The sequence below is a fragment of the Cyanistes caeruleus genome, chromosome 8 (genome assembly GCF_971803275.1).
Source record: "Cyanistes caeruleus chromosome 8, bCyaCae1.hap1.1, whole genome shotgun sequence".
NCBI classification, from domain to species: Eukaryota; Metazoa; Chordata; class Aves; order Passeriformes; family Paridae; genus Cyanistes; species Cyanistes caeruleus.
In genome coordinates, this window is record NC_141708.1 from 2,884,130 (window position 1) to 2,900,617 (window position 16,488).

A 16,488-nucleotide genomic window follows, 5' to 3' on the forward strand; every position below is an offset into this window, starting at 1 on the left:
AAAACTGGTCAGGAACTGGAGAACAGCATTGTCCTGGTTTTGGCTGGGATATTTTTAATTTTTTCTTAGTATTCAGTAGACTCAAAGCAGTGGAAGGTTGCTCCAAACCATTGCTGACACTGGGAAATACCTATACATATTAACAAAAAATTCTACCTATTTTTCTGGTGCTTTTTGCTTTGATTTCCCTTAATTCTGTTTGCCTTTGGTGCCTTTTATTATTTATCTGGCTGAGCTGCTGGGCTGCAGTCCCTGGGATTGATGAGCTTTGCATGCAGGAGGTGTCAGGCAGTTTTACTGCACCTCTTTATACTCTGCCCACTCCATGCACCTCAGCCGTGCTCTGCCTCCTCATAACGAGGGGATATTGGGAATTTCTGCAGCATCTCCTTCCTGCTCAGCCTGATAACAAAACAGCCAGAACTGGCAGAGCTGCTGGGGAAAGGGGAATGTGGCTGGACTGGGTCGATTGCACGATGATATCACTGTCTAATCTCAGAGCAGCTCATTTTTTGCAATCTACACATCAGCCATCAGTTAAAACAGAAACAAAACAAAAAAACCAAAAAAAAAACCAAACCAACGAAAAAGAAAACAAAACTAAAAAACCATACCAACAAAACCAGAAAACCTCCCACCAAACCCAAACCCCTTTCCATTATTTTGGACAAGGATCTAATTAAAACCAGAAATCTGGAGGGGAACAGCTCAGGATCCCATTACACATTTCCCAGATTGTTGGATTCCCTGCTGTTTTGTTGGTGGCTCTGATTGTACAGTCTGTCCCCTCACTTGATGGAACTTTTTTGTTCAATATTATTGAGATGTCCCTGACAATCTCCCTTCTCATGTGCTTCCCCTGTAGCCTTTGGGAGCAGACAGACACAGGAGTGGCAGAATCCCTCCTGCCCCTTCCATGTGTGCTGCTCTGATAAAATGTCATCTCCTGCTTATCTGCCATGGAAAAGTTGGAGGGGAACATCTCTCACCAAGTTTCCCTGGAGGTATTGACCTGGCTGGAGTAAAAAAACACTTTTGTTTTAGGTGTGACATATTTTATGTCTCTTTTTGGACCTTTTTTAAAGAGTAAAAATTCAGCAAGGAAGCAAAGAGAATTTTTGCCTGCTTGTCATGCACTGGATAATTATACGTTGATTACCTCGAGTCTAAGACAAGGAGAAATGGTTTTCAACCAAAAGATAAAATATTTAGATGGGATTTTGGGCAGGAATTGTTCCTGGCAGGGTGGGCAGGCCCTGTCCCAGGTGCCCAGAGCAGCTGGGGCTGCCCCTGGATCCCTGGCAGTGCCCAAGGCCAGGCTGGACATTGGGGCTGGAGCAGCTGGGACAGGGGAAGGTGTCCCTGCCGTGGCTGGGGTGACACTGGATGAGTTTTGAGGCCCCTTCCAACCCAAACCATTCTGTGATTCTCTTATGGTGTCTCAAAGTTTTATTTTGGAGAGCTCTTTTGGAGGGATTTACTGCAGGGCTTTTGTCTTTTTAGTTCACTCTTGTTAAAAGCAATCCCCACCTCACCTGATCCTGTCCAACACCAAAACATGGATGAACATGCCCTGGCCTGAGTGTACCTCAAACAAAAGAAAGATGATCCTGAGAGGTTTGCTAATGCCCAGGAGATAAAGCCAAAAAGTCTGACCCTGTCATGTAATTAACCTTTTTTTTTTTTTTGAGATCCCACTTGTAAAGTTGCCAAGTTTTCCTCTTGGCTATTGTGGCATTCCCATATGTCTCCAGGTTCTGTGGGTTTGGGTTTCTGCAGCTTGCAGTGTGCTGTTCTGGGAACTGCCTGGGCCAAGGCACTGCCTTCTCCTCCTGTCATCAGCAGGAGACAAATTTAAGGGATAGGATCACACAGCTTCATCTTTTCCATGCTGCAGTCTAGTCTTAAGCCTGCTGGCAAAACTTTTACCCTGCTGAATTCCTTGGTGATGAGTGTTATTTCTTTGACTGATGTGCGCAGGCAGGGGAACATTTCTACATCACTGCCCAAACTTCCTAAAACATACTTAAATAATTTACATAAAATCCAAATCTGCGTGTGAAATATCCTCATGAGTCAAGGGTTTATTCACTGTGAATCCATTCCGTGAGTGGGAGGAAACCTAAACTGTCTTGGATAAAATGGCCTTTATAAAATATAGATCAATTTCCTAATATTTCTGTCAGATGCTTCTCATTATAGTTTTTTTTTTTCCCCTCCACTTTCTTATTTCAGTCTGAAATTGCCTCAGCAACCCCTTGCTAGTACTGCTTCACATGGATGTTAGCACTAAATCAGGAGAGTTTCTTCTGTGTCTGTCTCATTAAATATTATCTCTCTGATTTGCCAGTGTGGATTATAACAGGGACATTAAAAAGGCATGTATCTGTAATTGTTTTTTAATGCCACTGCTATTTATAGGTGATTTGAGTTTCAAAGTAACATGGAAAGTCATGTAAAAACATAAAGCTCTTGGTGATAAGGGAGTGCCAAGGAAAATCGATCACACATGAAGTTAATTAATTCAAGCAGTGTTAGGATCCTGGAATGAAGATTTCTGTGTGCAGTGTTGTGGTTGTGCCAGTCAAACTCAAACTAAATTCTGCAGCCTCAGAAGCACTAAAAACCCATTCCTTTTCTAGTTTTGTATGAGCATTATTAACAAGAGTCATGGCAGTTCCAGGTATGACAGGCATAGCCTGATCCATGAATAATAGAAACAAAAAAAAAAATTAATTCAGTTCTGTGTGGAAATACAACCCTGCATTTATCCAGCAATCCTGGTTTTCACTTGGGCATGACAGTTCCCAGTGCAGAGCAAGCCCAGCTAGCTCAGAAATCTCCTGAAGGGTTTTACATCACTAAAAACTTCCAGTACATCACTTCAACCTTGGCTGGGGCAGGGGGGCTCTCCAGAATCCTGTTGAACACATTCCCAAAGGATTTGTTTCTTCACACAGTTACAGAAAATAAAGCAAAGGCTGCCAGGATTTCTCAGGTCAGCAGTAGTAGCATAAAATTGCTTCATTTAAGTGTGAATAAATCTCTGTGATGTAAGAGGATGGGGCACCAGGTGCATATATTTCATATAGAAACAGAGAAATGTAAGTATAAAATAAAATTCTGAAGGGATTTTTTGTGTCCAGCTTGCCCAAGCGCTTTAGAGAAGGCTGATTTTCAGGGAGTGGTTACCCAAGGCTCTGTAGCTGTCTCTGAATTAACAATTAATTTTTTAAGACTAACTTTAATGTATGTTTTTAAGTTTAATGTATGTGAAAATGCATATAATACTCCAAAGTATATATATGCATATATTTGTGTGTGTGCACACATAATTTCTGCACATTTGACTCACATCTGGATATATGAATAGTTTGCCTATAATCCTGTGGAACTTCATTTTCTGGCAGATGAGTCTATATTAATTCCTAAAACCCTGAGCAACAACAGAATTACTTTGCAGTGTTAGGGGGGAAAACATTACAATAAAAATGAAGCATACTTTTAATTATCTGAAGTCATTTGGATGAAATCTATAATGAGCTTGATAAATGCTGATGCTCTAGGCATCAATTTTTCAAATGACAGTAGAACCAAAAATATCTGGGAAGGCATTGTTAGCTCAGACTGCACAATATTTTTGAGGTCTTGGTTAGTAGGAATAATTAAAATGACTTATGTAAGATAAGTGTCATATCTCTGTCAGCAACTAAATGTTAAATGTTATTATAAACTAATTACTTCCTGGAATTGAAAAGAAAATTATAATTTTGTGTCTTAACCACTAAAAGATGGTGTCTGATCCTTCTCTCACTAAACCAGCATGTCTGCAGTGACTTCACTGCAGCCTCAGAGTGGGTGAGGAGCGAGTTTGGACCAAAAACCTCACTGCAGAGAGGAGTCAGGATCTGCTTCTGACGCTGATCCGTTCCTAAATGAGAGAAAGAAGAAGGAGCTGGTGCTGTGGGGTTTCTCTTTGTGTCTGTGAGTGCAGGGAGGAGGAGGAGGGATGCTGATGGCTCAGCCCTCTGCTGTCCTTGCTGCCCACGTCCATCTGCTCCGTGCTCGGGGTGCAGAGTCCTGGCTCACCTCCCCAAATCCACAGGCGCGGCTCTGGTGCTCCCCTCCAGCCATTTGCTCTTGGATTGATGGGTTTAATTTGCTCATAAAGGGCTCTGACACATGGCAGAGTCAAGGAATTAGATTCAGGGGAAGTGCAGAGCAGAGAGAGAGTTGAAAAAGCAAAGAAAGACGTTAAAAACTAATTTACCCTTTCTGATTTCACTGGTTATTCATCCTCTGCTGCCTGAAAAGCAGGAGCACAGAGCCTGACCTGATAGCAGGGGCGATGAGCAGTGTTACCTCCTTTAAAGATCCCACTGATGCCACATCTTGTGGAGCTGGGCACTGGCAGGTGCCAGCCTCACACCCTGGTGTGGCACCCAGGTGGTCTCAGGCTTGTTGAAGAAAAGCACCGGTGTGGTGCTGTTGCTTTTTGTGCTTTTTTCTAGCAAGGAAAATGTTTCTCCTGTTGAATAATAAACCTCAGCATGTAAGAGGCGATGAAAGAAAGGCTGGGCTGGGGGAAAATAATGCAGGGAAAAGGAGAGGCAGTGGAGAGATGATGAAGAAAGATTAAGGCAAAATGCAGGGAATGTAGGAACATAATTAATGGGTAAGAAAGAAAAAGGAAGGAGGAATATTTCAATCCCCATCCTTTCAGCTGCCTCCACCCTATAAATTCACTCATTGCTTGGTAGCTCAGGCCCATGGTTTTATTTTGAATCACCTCATCCTAATTTTAAGTCATATCTTGAAGCAGAATTAGTTGGAAATGAGCCATAATCTCCTGAGTGTATGGTCTGATGTTATAAATATCCCTCCAGGCTTTCCCAGGACACCCAAGTGCCACATTCCTGCATCTCTTCTGAGTTTGGGATGTGTTCCCCTGTCCAGGGGCTGAGGGTGGGAGCAGCCCCTGTCTTTGAGGATGTATTTGTTTAAGAAGTGGTTCAAGCACCATGCAGTGACACCTCTGTGCAAGAAATGGTGCTGCTGGCAAAGCCAGAGAGCAGCTGGGGGCTTTTGGGGTGGGAATGGTGTTAGCAGGAGTTGACAGGGGGGTTTTGGGGTGGGAATGGTGTTAGCAGGAGTTGACAGGGGGGTTTTGGGGTGGGAATGGTGTTAGCAGGAGTTGACAGGGGGGTTTTGGGGTGGGAATGGTGTTAGCAGGAGTTGACAGGGGGGTTTTGGGGTGGGAATGGTGTTAGCAGGAGTTGACAGGGGGGTTTTGGGGTGGGAATGGTGTTAGCAGGAGTTGACAGGGGGGTTTTGGGGTGGGAATGGTGTTAGCAGGAGTTGACAGGGGGGTTTTGGGGTGGGAATGGTGTTAGCAGGAGTTGACAGGGGGGTTTTGGGGTGGGAATGGTGTTAGCAGGAGTTGACAGGGGGGTTTTGGGGTGGGAATGGTGTTAGCAGGAGTTGACAGGGGGGTTTTGGGGTGGGAATGGTGTTAGCAGGAGTTGACAGGGGTCCCACACAGCTCTGCTTGCCCAGGTAAGAACAACCCTCACAGCCTAGAAAACCCCATGAGCTTTCCCAGGCAGCCCCCAAACAAAACCACCCAGGTTCCTGACACGGTGGGAATGTTCTGGCTGCTTTTCTGTCCCACTAAACCTGTGCTGGGCACTGAAATCAAAGTCCTCTCCACGGGAGCAGCCTCCAGAGCACAGCACACTGTGATTGTGCCCTGAGCACAGAGCTGCAGCCTGCTTGTGCTACCAAATTAATTGATCTTCATGGAAGTCATTGCTTTAATTGGGAAGGAAGAGTGGCAGGAGACACTGAGAACACCCCTGTGAGCTTGTGTTTAATCTCAGTTTCCACCCTGCACTGATCCCTGGCTCATCAAGGATTCAGAGGCAGAGCAGGAGCAGTATTTGGGGGAGATGTAGGATGTTTCTCCTCTTCATGAGTTATATCCTCAGTACTGGCCACTGGTGGAGACAGAATATAGGACTAGGTTGACCTTTGGTTTAACAACCTGCTGTTTATTTTAGGGCTTTTGCACCTGCTGAGTTTTAAAGCAGATTTATAGGCTTGGGAATTTAAACACAGATTCAAACACAAAGATCTCCTTGCAATCTCTGCGCTCTTCACCCAGCATTTTAAAAGGTTAGTGAGAAGGACAGTGGAGCACAGGGCAAAATGAAGACATATCTCTAGAAGCCCATGATTCTGCAAGTAAAATATGAGCACAGCCTGCTTAGAACGAATGGTTCATGCTGGTGGCAAGGAGGAAATTGTGATTTTAGTTAAAAATACGATTTCATGTTTCAACAAATAGGCAGAAATGGCAATAAAACTTCTTTAAAATTAAAAATGCAAATGCAAGCCCCCAGGCAAACACTCCAAAGCAAGAGTAAGGTACAGAGAGGATGTAATTGTTGGTTGGAGTTTAAGGACAAACTTAGGCTCAGTGACTTTTCATTATTATGGGAACTTGGCTTCCTAAAAGTATTGCAGATGCTTGTAATAACCTTTTGTAATCCCTCAGCACTGTTTGAATTTCGTTAGTTCTATTTTAATAAGTTCTGATTTTTCATTGGAGTTGCTTAAATTTCTCTGTTTATAAATTTTCCGTGTTAAGAGCAGTTTTCTTGGATCTTTTAACCAGAATTCCGTAGCAGTCTGAAAATGTTCAGATGCAAGTACAGTCAGACAGTTTGCCCAGTGACATCTGTTCAGCAGCATAATTTTACTCAGCTACAAGTGACATATTTAATTAACTGAGACATTTCAAATAGGATTTGACAGCTTTCCAGCCCAGTATCTCCAAACTTACTACTGACTGAAAATATGCCATCCTAGGAGTGTTACAGGGCCTAGGAAGAATTAGTTTCATGAAAGGCAGCACTGGGATGTTGGAAAATAATGCATTAAAAATATCATGTCTGCCACCTGTGATGTATGTGCCTCTGAGCTTCTGAAACATCTCAGTGATTCTGGGGAGTCTTTCCAGCCTTGGTTTTGTTCAGGGTTTCCTGCACCTACAACTTCAACGCTGTATTGGGCAGGCAAGATCAGAATGTCATAAAAAGCTCTGAGATTGTCTGGGAGAAGTTTTAGTGGACGCATAATACTGGGAAATGTGCTTTTCATCAGCAGCCACAGCACTGCCATGTGAGGAGCAGATCCCTGGAAGGGCAGCCAGGAGCTCCAGAGCCGTGTCAGGCTTTGGTCCAGCCCAAGCCAGGCCGGAATTCTCTCTTGCACAGATGGGTCTGGGCTGAGCCTGCAGGGCAGCAGAGCACATTCCTTCTGACAGACACTTCAGGGGTGCAGGAGCTCGGTGGTTATTTCCAGCAGAATGCTTTCACTTCTGGCACCTTGCTTCAGGGTTTCACTGAACCCACTTCCATTAGCCCAGGTTGAAACTGCTTAGGGTAGCACGAGCAGTAAAGTCTCCCCAAAGCAGGCAGCCTCCAGGCTTGGCCTAAATGTACAGAATTGTATTTTCCCATCAAAAATCCATTAGCCAAAGCACCAGCAGCTCTCCATCGCTGACAACAATTTGTGGCCTGTGTTATTCTGGAGCCTTTCCTGAATTGTTTGTTTTTCATGGCACCCAGCCCAGCTGAACCAGTGACAGGATTTCTGTTAATCCACCACACAGGGAAGCTCAGGGAGCTGATATGAAATATTCCTCACAAGAACAGCTCCAAGAGAGGTGCTGCAAGCTCTGGTAACTCAGAATTGGACAGTGAAAAGCAGTCAGGAAGTCTTTGAGGTTAACTTGGGAATGCTGGGAATCCATTTGTGAGTTTGGTTTTTGGGATGTGTGAGGTTGATCAGCTCCAGCCAAAGTCCATGGACGTGCTGCCATTCCCTCTCCTGCTGGAGAAGTTCTGCTGTGTCTCTTGTGGAGACAGAGTGAACCTTGCTGGTCTTCCTTTGATTCTCCCACACGTGCCCTGTGGGTTGTTTCTTCTCTCAAAGCCCCTCTGAGGTTTAGGGTCACCCAAACCCACCCCATTAGCATACCTTGGACATCCAGACCGATTTTAAGCCATTTTAGGGAAATAACTTCATTTTTTACCCACGTACTTTGTTGGAAAACGTGTTATTTATCTTCTTTATGCTTTCCCCACCACACTGGTTAGCAGCAGTCTCTTCATTAACGTTTTGGAATTAGAGTGATAAATAAATGCTACAGTTTTGTCACGTAAATGGTGACATAAATGTGACAGTGAGCGATGGGAGCGGGGCGTGCATCGAGAGCCCAGAACAGCACGGGAGGCTGCCAGCATGCTGGATTTCATTTCAATCTTTGCCTATTGCAGTCTGGGGAGGTGAAGCTCATGGATTATTTGCCCAGCAGTCAGGAAAGAAGAAGAAAGGTCTGGATCAGTGGGTGATTGCCAGCCTGGGAGCTGCATTTCTCCCTCAGCTGCTCGGATTTGTTGGCTTAGACCAACAAATTGGGTTTTCTGCTCGCTGCTGCCACGTGCAGTGAGGAGTCACGAGCACAGGGGGCTTGGAGGCTTTAAAAGGTGCATTTTCCCCTCTTCTCCCCCTGTTCCCAGCAGGACAGAGAGAAGCTGAGGATGGCAGTGCCTGTTCCCACACGCTGTCCATGGCTCTCACCTGTAGCACGTGTTTGTCAGAATTGCTTCTCAGTGTGCCAGGCACTATTCCACTCATTCCAGGGGATATATTTTAACATGGATTCCTGTAGGCACAGGATTATATGAATTTCTGCATCAAAAGGACTGGGTGCAAGCACAAAGACATATTTTCCAAATCTAATGTATGATCTCCTCAAATTGTCTATCTCCAGAGCATGTGAAATAAGCTGCAGGCTACTGCCATAGAGTTACTATTGAAACCTGGGATGCTTGGTTGGTTTCCCAGCTATTATAGTTTTATTTTACTCCCCTCTTTTCCTCTGAATTGTTGTGCTAATTAAGCTCACGAATTTCAATCTCTCAGGTTCTTCAATTATGACATTGCAGCCCCTCTGTGGCAGTACACTGGAGTGTGGCAGAGAGGATATTATGAAGTGGAGACATTCAATGGGAAAATGTCCAAAAGCAGTTCAAATCACTTAAGATAATTAAACAAGGGGAAAGAATGTGGCGTGTTTAAAGGATATGAGATGGTTTTGTGAATAGAATGGTGTTAGGTCCCTGTGCATGGGAAACTCATTACCCATGCTGAACTCATTTTTCACATTGTAATGAGAAAGAAGAATTGAAAAACACCTCTGTGAACATCACCTTTGTGAGTGCTTGCACTGAGACCACCACAGCAGAGGCAGCAGGTTTAATAGACTTGTTTATTCCTCTGGATGTACCTGAGGAAAAAATGCAGCAATTGAAGAAATAACAACTAATTTCAGTGTAAAGGTCAAAATGACCTGAATTGAGATGCTTAAGAATTAATGGAGTAGGCTGGTGTCAGCAAGCAGAGTAAATGACATTTTTTATAACTGCCTGTTCACTATCCTGTTTCTGTCTCCTCACCTCCTCCAGATGCAGGAAAGGTTTCAAATGCATCGCCAGAGGGGTTTTAATAAGAGTTTGTATAACAGAGCGAGGCAGTGCTTGAATGAGGGAGAAAACAGGCCCTGGATCATTGGGAAGGACAAAGAAGAGTAAAAAGTCTGAGTAAAAGCCAGGGGTGTGTGTGAGCTGCAGGCAGCACACCTGAGGGGAAGGGAGGAGCACAGTCACACCTGAGCCAGCCCTGCACCACCTCTGCCTGGCCCTGACTGCCATCCTTTACAAAGAAATAAAAATATTCCATGTTCTTCCTGAAACAGCAGTTCCTAAAGTAGAGTGACTACACAGAGCTGTGAATCAAAGCCAAGGGGGAGCAGAAAATCAGCTTTCAGAGCACACAAAGTGTTGTGTTCCTCTCCAGAGCTCAGTAGGGCACAGCACCTTCTCTCCACTACTGAGAAACCAGGTTACCTGTGATGTTGAACCCCAGGGTCTGCTCCTGCTGAGACGATGCTGAGATTTTTCCTGAGTAGCACTGACATGAAAAGTGCACAGTTCTTGTCCTTTTTTACAGCCTGATACTCCGTGCTTGCCGCCTGGATGGCTGAAGGACAATTTGATAATAATCTGCACCTGTGTGAATGACAGATGCACCAAGAAGGAAAGCAATTGTCTCAGCTGGTGAAAGAAATGGGCTAGGAAAAACTGGAAAGAGCTGGATTTTGGGAAATGCATCATGACAGTAACATCTGTTGGAATGCAAAGTAATCTCCCCTGGAAAGTGGTGGGATCAGCATTGCTCCTGACATTTGTAGCTCGGTGAGGCAGAACCTGGTTTGATCTATGGCACACTTGGCTTCCAGCAGGCCCTCTGTATGATCCACTGGATTTTTTTCCATCTCTGACTCCTGTGACTGTCTGTCTGACTCTCCCAGGGTGATGAAATATCATTATAACCTTTTGAAATAATATATCGGCGCCTGGAGAGCAGAGACTGATTTTCCCATTTGCAAGTGGGAGGCAGTGTGTTAAATTAACGCTCCTGTCATTAAATGGATTGAGGAAAAAAAATCTGATGTGCTTGAACCAGGACATTTTTCCCCTCCCCAAACAAACCACCTCAAATTTCACCTTGTGGGGGTCCAGGAAGGTGAGGATTAGAAGTTTAAATAACATTCATCATATTCTCTGAGGCTTAGGTTACTTGCTTGACACCTGAAAATGTTTCAGCAAGTCTGACATGGAAGCTTTCTGCTGACTTACAGAGGATGAGGGAGCATGTGTTGTGTCTGTCAGAAATCAGGAGGCATAAAATTTATCTTTCTGGGCCATGGAAGCTTCTACTTTTTCATTTGGCTCTGGGAAATTTGATCCTGAGCAAGTGGAAGGTGTCTGTGCCCATGGGAGGGGATGGAACTGGATGGGTTTTACAGTCCCTTCCTTCCCAAACCATCCTGTGATTCTGTGAACTGTGAAAAACTCACTGTGCTGATAAACACAGTGACAAAATTTGTAACTAATTGTGCTCAAGAATTGCACTTTTGGAGCATCAGTGAGACAGTGGTAGTGTTGTTTCAGCTGAATTTTTAAAATCACATCAAGCAGCTGATGCAGTTCTCCACAGCATTTGTTTCTGTCTCTTCATGTAGGGCAGAGTATTGATAATCATCTGGTTCTGCTGAGCATTGTAGCTGGCAACATTTGAAACTCCAGACATGGTGATGAATTGCTCTATGATACATTAATGTTATTTTGATCCCTGCTCTTTCAGAATTACATTGATCCAATTAGGTTAAGTAGCTTGCCATCTAAATTAATTTACTTTCCTCTATTAATCTCCTTTACTCTGGGTCAAAACCAAAAATGTAAATCAATCCATTATATTGCATATCTTTGAGGGGTGGGAGAGTAATTAAATTACCTAATAGATACATGGGCTGGATTGATTGTTTGGTGTGTTGAACATTATTGCCATAATTGGGAAGTGCAAGCTCAGTGGTGGAATTTGAGTGCTTGTTACACTTAATTTTCACAACCTGACAAGAAATGCCTTGCTGTCCCTGGGTACCAACCCTACATACTCAGCTACACAGCTTTTAGGATACTGGACATTTTGCAAGTGAGGATAAAAGCTCCTTCCTCTGCCAGGAACTGTTGGACTCCCTGGCAGTGTCTCAGAGGTCCTGACCCTCTGCAGTGTCAGAAAACCCTTCCCTGGCTCATTCTCAGGCTGGCACCAGCACGGGTGTGGCAGCAAAGCAGATGTCTCAGCACTGATGTCTGAGTTACCAAGCTGCAGGAGGGTTACTCAGGCTCCAGAAAAGCTGTCTTCTTTTCCCAGTGGCATGTGAAATTTCCATGGTTTGATATCATGGAATGACAGAATGGTTTGGGCTTGAAGAGACCAAAAATCATCCAGTGCCAGCCCTGCCATGGCAGGGACACCATCCACTGTCCCAACTGCTTCAAGCCCTGTCCAGCCTGGCCTTGGGCACTGCCAGGGATCCAGGGGCAGCCCCAGCTCTCTGTTCCACACTGGGGCATTATTTTGCTTTCCTTAGGTTAGTCCAACAGTGGGATTCCATCATCTTGGTGCTCTTACCAGTCTTATTCTCACACTAGGAATTCTTACTTTCAGCCAGTATTTTCGGGATCTGCATCAAACTTTCATCCTTTGTCCAGCAGGGACATTGCTGACACCAGGAATTTGTTTACCTGCTACGTTTCCTCACTTTAGTGGGAAGAACTTTCCATGGAAGACTCAAGCAAAAATAAAGCTCTGATGTGAGGGAATGAGATCCAATCCAGTGGCTGGAAACTGAATGTTGGCACAGTTAAAACAAATACAAAGTGCAGTGGTTTTAGGTTGGGCTTAGTTAAAATCCTGCCTGGTTTGTGACAGCTCCATCTTTGTGGGAAATCGAGGCAAGGGCTCTTTTCAGTAGGAAAATGGATCTGGTTCTTTCCCTGTCATTGTGGCAGAAGATAAATTCGGGTCAAATGACCCCTGTAATGGGGCAGGGCAGGCTGGTGATCACAAATCCCTTTTGGTGCTCAAACCTACGGATCTATGAAGTATTTTCTAAATCTGTGCCTTAGAGCAGAATGAACAGCAGCAGAAAGGTCACCTTTATCATCACTGCTGTCAAACACCTTGGAAAGAGCAGAGCACAAAGCAAGTGTGTTGTTCAATCACTTTGCCCTTCTGCTACATCTGTTACCTTTACCTGTACTTTGTCCCATTAAATGAAACTCACTCCCCTGTCCTGGATGAAATCCCATTTCCAAAAACTGCACAGTGAAACTCTGTTGGCTTCAGCGATGGGATCTTGCCTTTACAAAGGCAATTAATGCCTGATAAGTGCAGAATTTAGCAGGGTTAGATAAATAATGATAATTATGAAAGCAGCTGCTCTTTGTGATGATGAGACAGTAGGAAACAGAGAGGGACTTTTTGCAAGGGGGTGTAGTGCCAGGACAAGGAGAGAGGCTCCAACTGACACTGAGTGGGTTTAGATGGGATTTGGGGCAGGAATTGTTCCTGGCAGGGTGGGCAGGCCCTGGCACAGGTGCCCAGAGCAGCTGGGGCTGCCCCTGGATCCCTGGCAGTGCTCAGGGGATGTTGGATGGAACTCTGAGCAGGCTGGCATAGGGGAAGGTGTCCCTGCCATGGCAGGGGCTGGAAATGGAAGATCTCAAAGATCTCTTCCAACCCAAACCATTCCATGATTGCTGGATACAGCCCACTTTGTTCCTGCCTTTGTGGAGTCTGCAGGCACCAGGGCTGAGATCACCACTGTAGTCAAGTCTGAGGCACCACGGGTGGGTGTAATTTATTATTGTGTATCTAAATCAACCTGAGATCTTTGATCAAGGCCTGCTGTGGGTGTGGTGGTTGCCTGAGATCCAGTTCCTATGAACCCACCAAATGCTGCAGTGTTTCAACATTCTATATCTGTTAATATGCTAATATATCCCTCAACCTGAAAAATTTAAAAGTTAAATGTGAGAATCTCTGCTTGAATGCTCAGTATAATGTGTTGGGGCTTCATTTTTTGCCTTGCCACTTCCTTATTTTCTTTTTTTCCTTTTCTTGTTTTTGGTCTTGTTTCATTCTTTTTTTTTTTTTTTTTTTTTTTCATACCTCAAGACAGAGGATTTAAAGCTGGGTTTTCTCCCTAATAAGTATTTGTAGAGTTCCTAGCACAAGCAGATCCTGATGGAGCCACTGGATATTAATGTGATGCAAATTAATCAGTAATGAAAATGAAATGTGTGTTTATGCTCTAGTTATAATGTTTATACAAATACAAGAAATGTGCACCACGACTGTGTTATGGTTCCCACCACAATATTTGCAGGGGTGCAGCATTAACCAACTTTAAATAAAAAAAAGGGCCTGGTTTGTTTGAGTGAACAATCCAAGGGAGAAACACCTCTTGGAAGTGGAACAGATTGAACATTGTGAATTGCAGAGCCAGGGATTTTCAATGTTGTGCACTCCCTAGTTTTCTGAAGGTGATGGTGGCATTTACCTCTTGGCTCCTTCTGTATTGTGCTTTTGCAGGTCACCAGGAATTTTGTCCAAACTCAAGGATGTTTGTGATGAGGAGCTCAACTCCAGACCTACGTTAGGAGTAAATGTGAATGAGTGCTTCTCCTTCTGCCTTGGTTAGAAATGTTCTTTATGTAAGGAGGTGAAGACACATCAATAGCAAGACTTCCCTTTTTTTTCTAAGCAAAAGGGGCAGATGCAGCTTTCCCTATTCCATGAGTTCCCTACAAAAGGAGAAATTTTTGTGGTTATCACGCAAGTGCCGCTCCCTGGAGATTCCTGGAAAATGACAACTGCAAATCCAAATTTTTTATCTCATTGCCAGAGGCAGGAGGGGAAGTGTGGAGAGAATGGGAACAAACTGCCTCATCCCAGACATGATCTTGCATAGTCTCCTGTGACATCGTTACATTTCCATTCGTGAATATCCTTTCAGATGACCAGGATAAATCCAGTGCTGTAAATTCTGTGATGTTCATGCAGTGTTTTCCCTGGAGTGTCAATAGGAGGAGTTTGTTTCACTCACCATGTGCTGAATTAGTCTTTGGGTGGTCACTTGCTGATGAATTCAACAGATTAGATGGGAAAATAAGGAACACGGGGAAAACATTTTCCTTTTCAACAAACCACCATTACTTAACAATACTCTAAGCCCCAGATTTCCCATTTAACCTAAAATGTGTTGAAAATTACATGGAATATTCAACTCTGAAATGTACTGGCACAGAGTCCTCATTTGGAAGAGAAAACAGTCTGGGAACTTGTAGCCTATTCACAATTACCACAGGGAGTGTCCGTGTCCTGCAGCTTCAATATTTGGAGTTCTATTTTCCCTTATTCCCCGTAGTCATCGAATCCTTAAAGCCTGGCTTTGATCCTTATCTCAAACAGAACTGCTAAAGGATAAATTCAAGGTGAGGTGGCCTCAATATTCCGTGTGCTCTGTTTTTTCCAGGGGCCTGCTGGCCAGAGGATTCACAGAGACCCATTATTTGCGGGACGGCGCTGACGTGGTTCTCACACGCAATCACACGGTAAGCTTGTGGTGTCGTGGGTCGAGATGATGCTTCATCGTTAAAATCCAAAGTGTTCTCTGCCAGGATCTGAGCCCTGGCAGGAAACAGCTCAATGTGTGATCTTTTTTTTTACTGTTGCCTTCAGTGTCTTTGTCGCTGCTCTGATCCTACGCACGAATTTTTAGAGGCAGACTTTAAAGGCGAGCTCTGGGGTTTGAACCAGGTGACTTTTAAAATTTGTGAGGTTTTTTTTTTCAGCTTCTTGGAAATAGACCTATTAAAATGTTATAATTATGGCAGTTATGACTGATTAGTTAGGGATAAAAGCCCTGGTTCTATTTGGGCGGTAAAAACCCTAAATATCTGATTTCCAGAGTGCAAAAGTTCATGTCAGAGGTTGGAAGGCTTGGGTGTCTTTCCTCACTGGGGAAGTCGTGGGTGGGGTTTGGAAGAGGGTGTTGGTTTGGTTTATTTTTAAATCCAGGCCATAAGTGTGTTGTGGATGTACTTTATACTTGTATTTGTGTGTATGTGTGTGTATGTATGTGTATGTTTATGTACATGTATAAATACGGATATATACAAAATATGGCTTGTTAAAAGAATCAGTTAAAACCTGCTTTTTAGAAATAAGGACCCCTTAAGGCAGGAATGTTTTTGTCCTCTGACAGCATGAATGCCTTAATTAGAAATAATGCAGTGAGCCATTTTAATTACAAAGCTTATCTTTTATCTGCCTAAGTCCCATAAAGTACTTGTTACGTTGTGGTATTTACCTACTGACACTGTCAGCAGAGACACCGTGCTTTGTGTTCCCATCCATAATGGGCTTTGCTGGGATCAGGGGAAGGAATTATTTCTCTGCATAACATTTCTGAAAAAAGCACCTTCATTATAGCTGCAGACACCCCAAGTAAAGCAATCATTTTGAAAGCTTTCAGCGCTTTCATTTTGCTGCGTGCTCATATCTCCTTCAAAATCAGCTCAGGAGAAAATAGTCATTTGTTTTAGGAGCAGGAAGACTCCTGAAGGAAGTAAAAGGAAATAAATGAAGCACATGAGTCTTTTAGAGATTTACCTGAGTTAGCAGGAGTATATGTACAGGTAATGACAGGTTTTCCTTGCTAAAATACAATATCTGTTTGTATAATGGCAAAGTAAGTCATGATTAATAATGACAGTGCATTTTGCTGCCTGAAAAAGAGAAAGATCAGTGAATTCATTTTTCATTACATGTTGCAATATGGTTGAGAAAAGATAAGTCCCCGATTTTATTTTTATATCTCTTCTTCACTGAGGACATCGATACAGTCTGGAGTAGAAACCAAATCCGATTTTCCACTGAAAAGTTGCTTAGCCAAATTCTATTTGGAGGTCAAAGCAAGGCAGGTTTGTGGAGCTGTCACTTGGGCAG

General features: G+C 43.8%; 1 protein-coding gene across 3 annotated transcripts in view; it reads left to right on the forward strand.

Moving 5' to 3' along the window:
• Positions 1–16,488, forward strand: part of ADAM12 (ADAM metallopeptidase domain 12) — a 170,805-nt gene that overhangs the window by 81,789 nt on the left and 72,528 nt on the right. For all 3 annotated transcript variants that reach the window (XM_086900257.1, XM_086900259.1, XM_086900258.1), the window contains exon 4: positions 15,014–15,092. In XM_086900257.1, the coding sequence (XP_086756383.1) occupies positions 15,014–15,092 (79 nt within the window). The remainder of the gene's footprint in view (positions 1–15,013; positions 15,093–16,488) is intronic.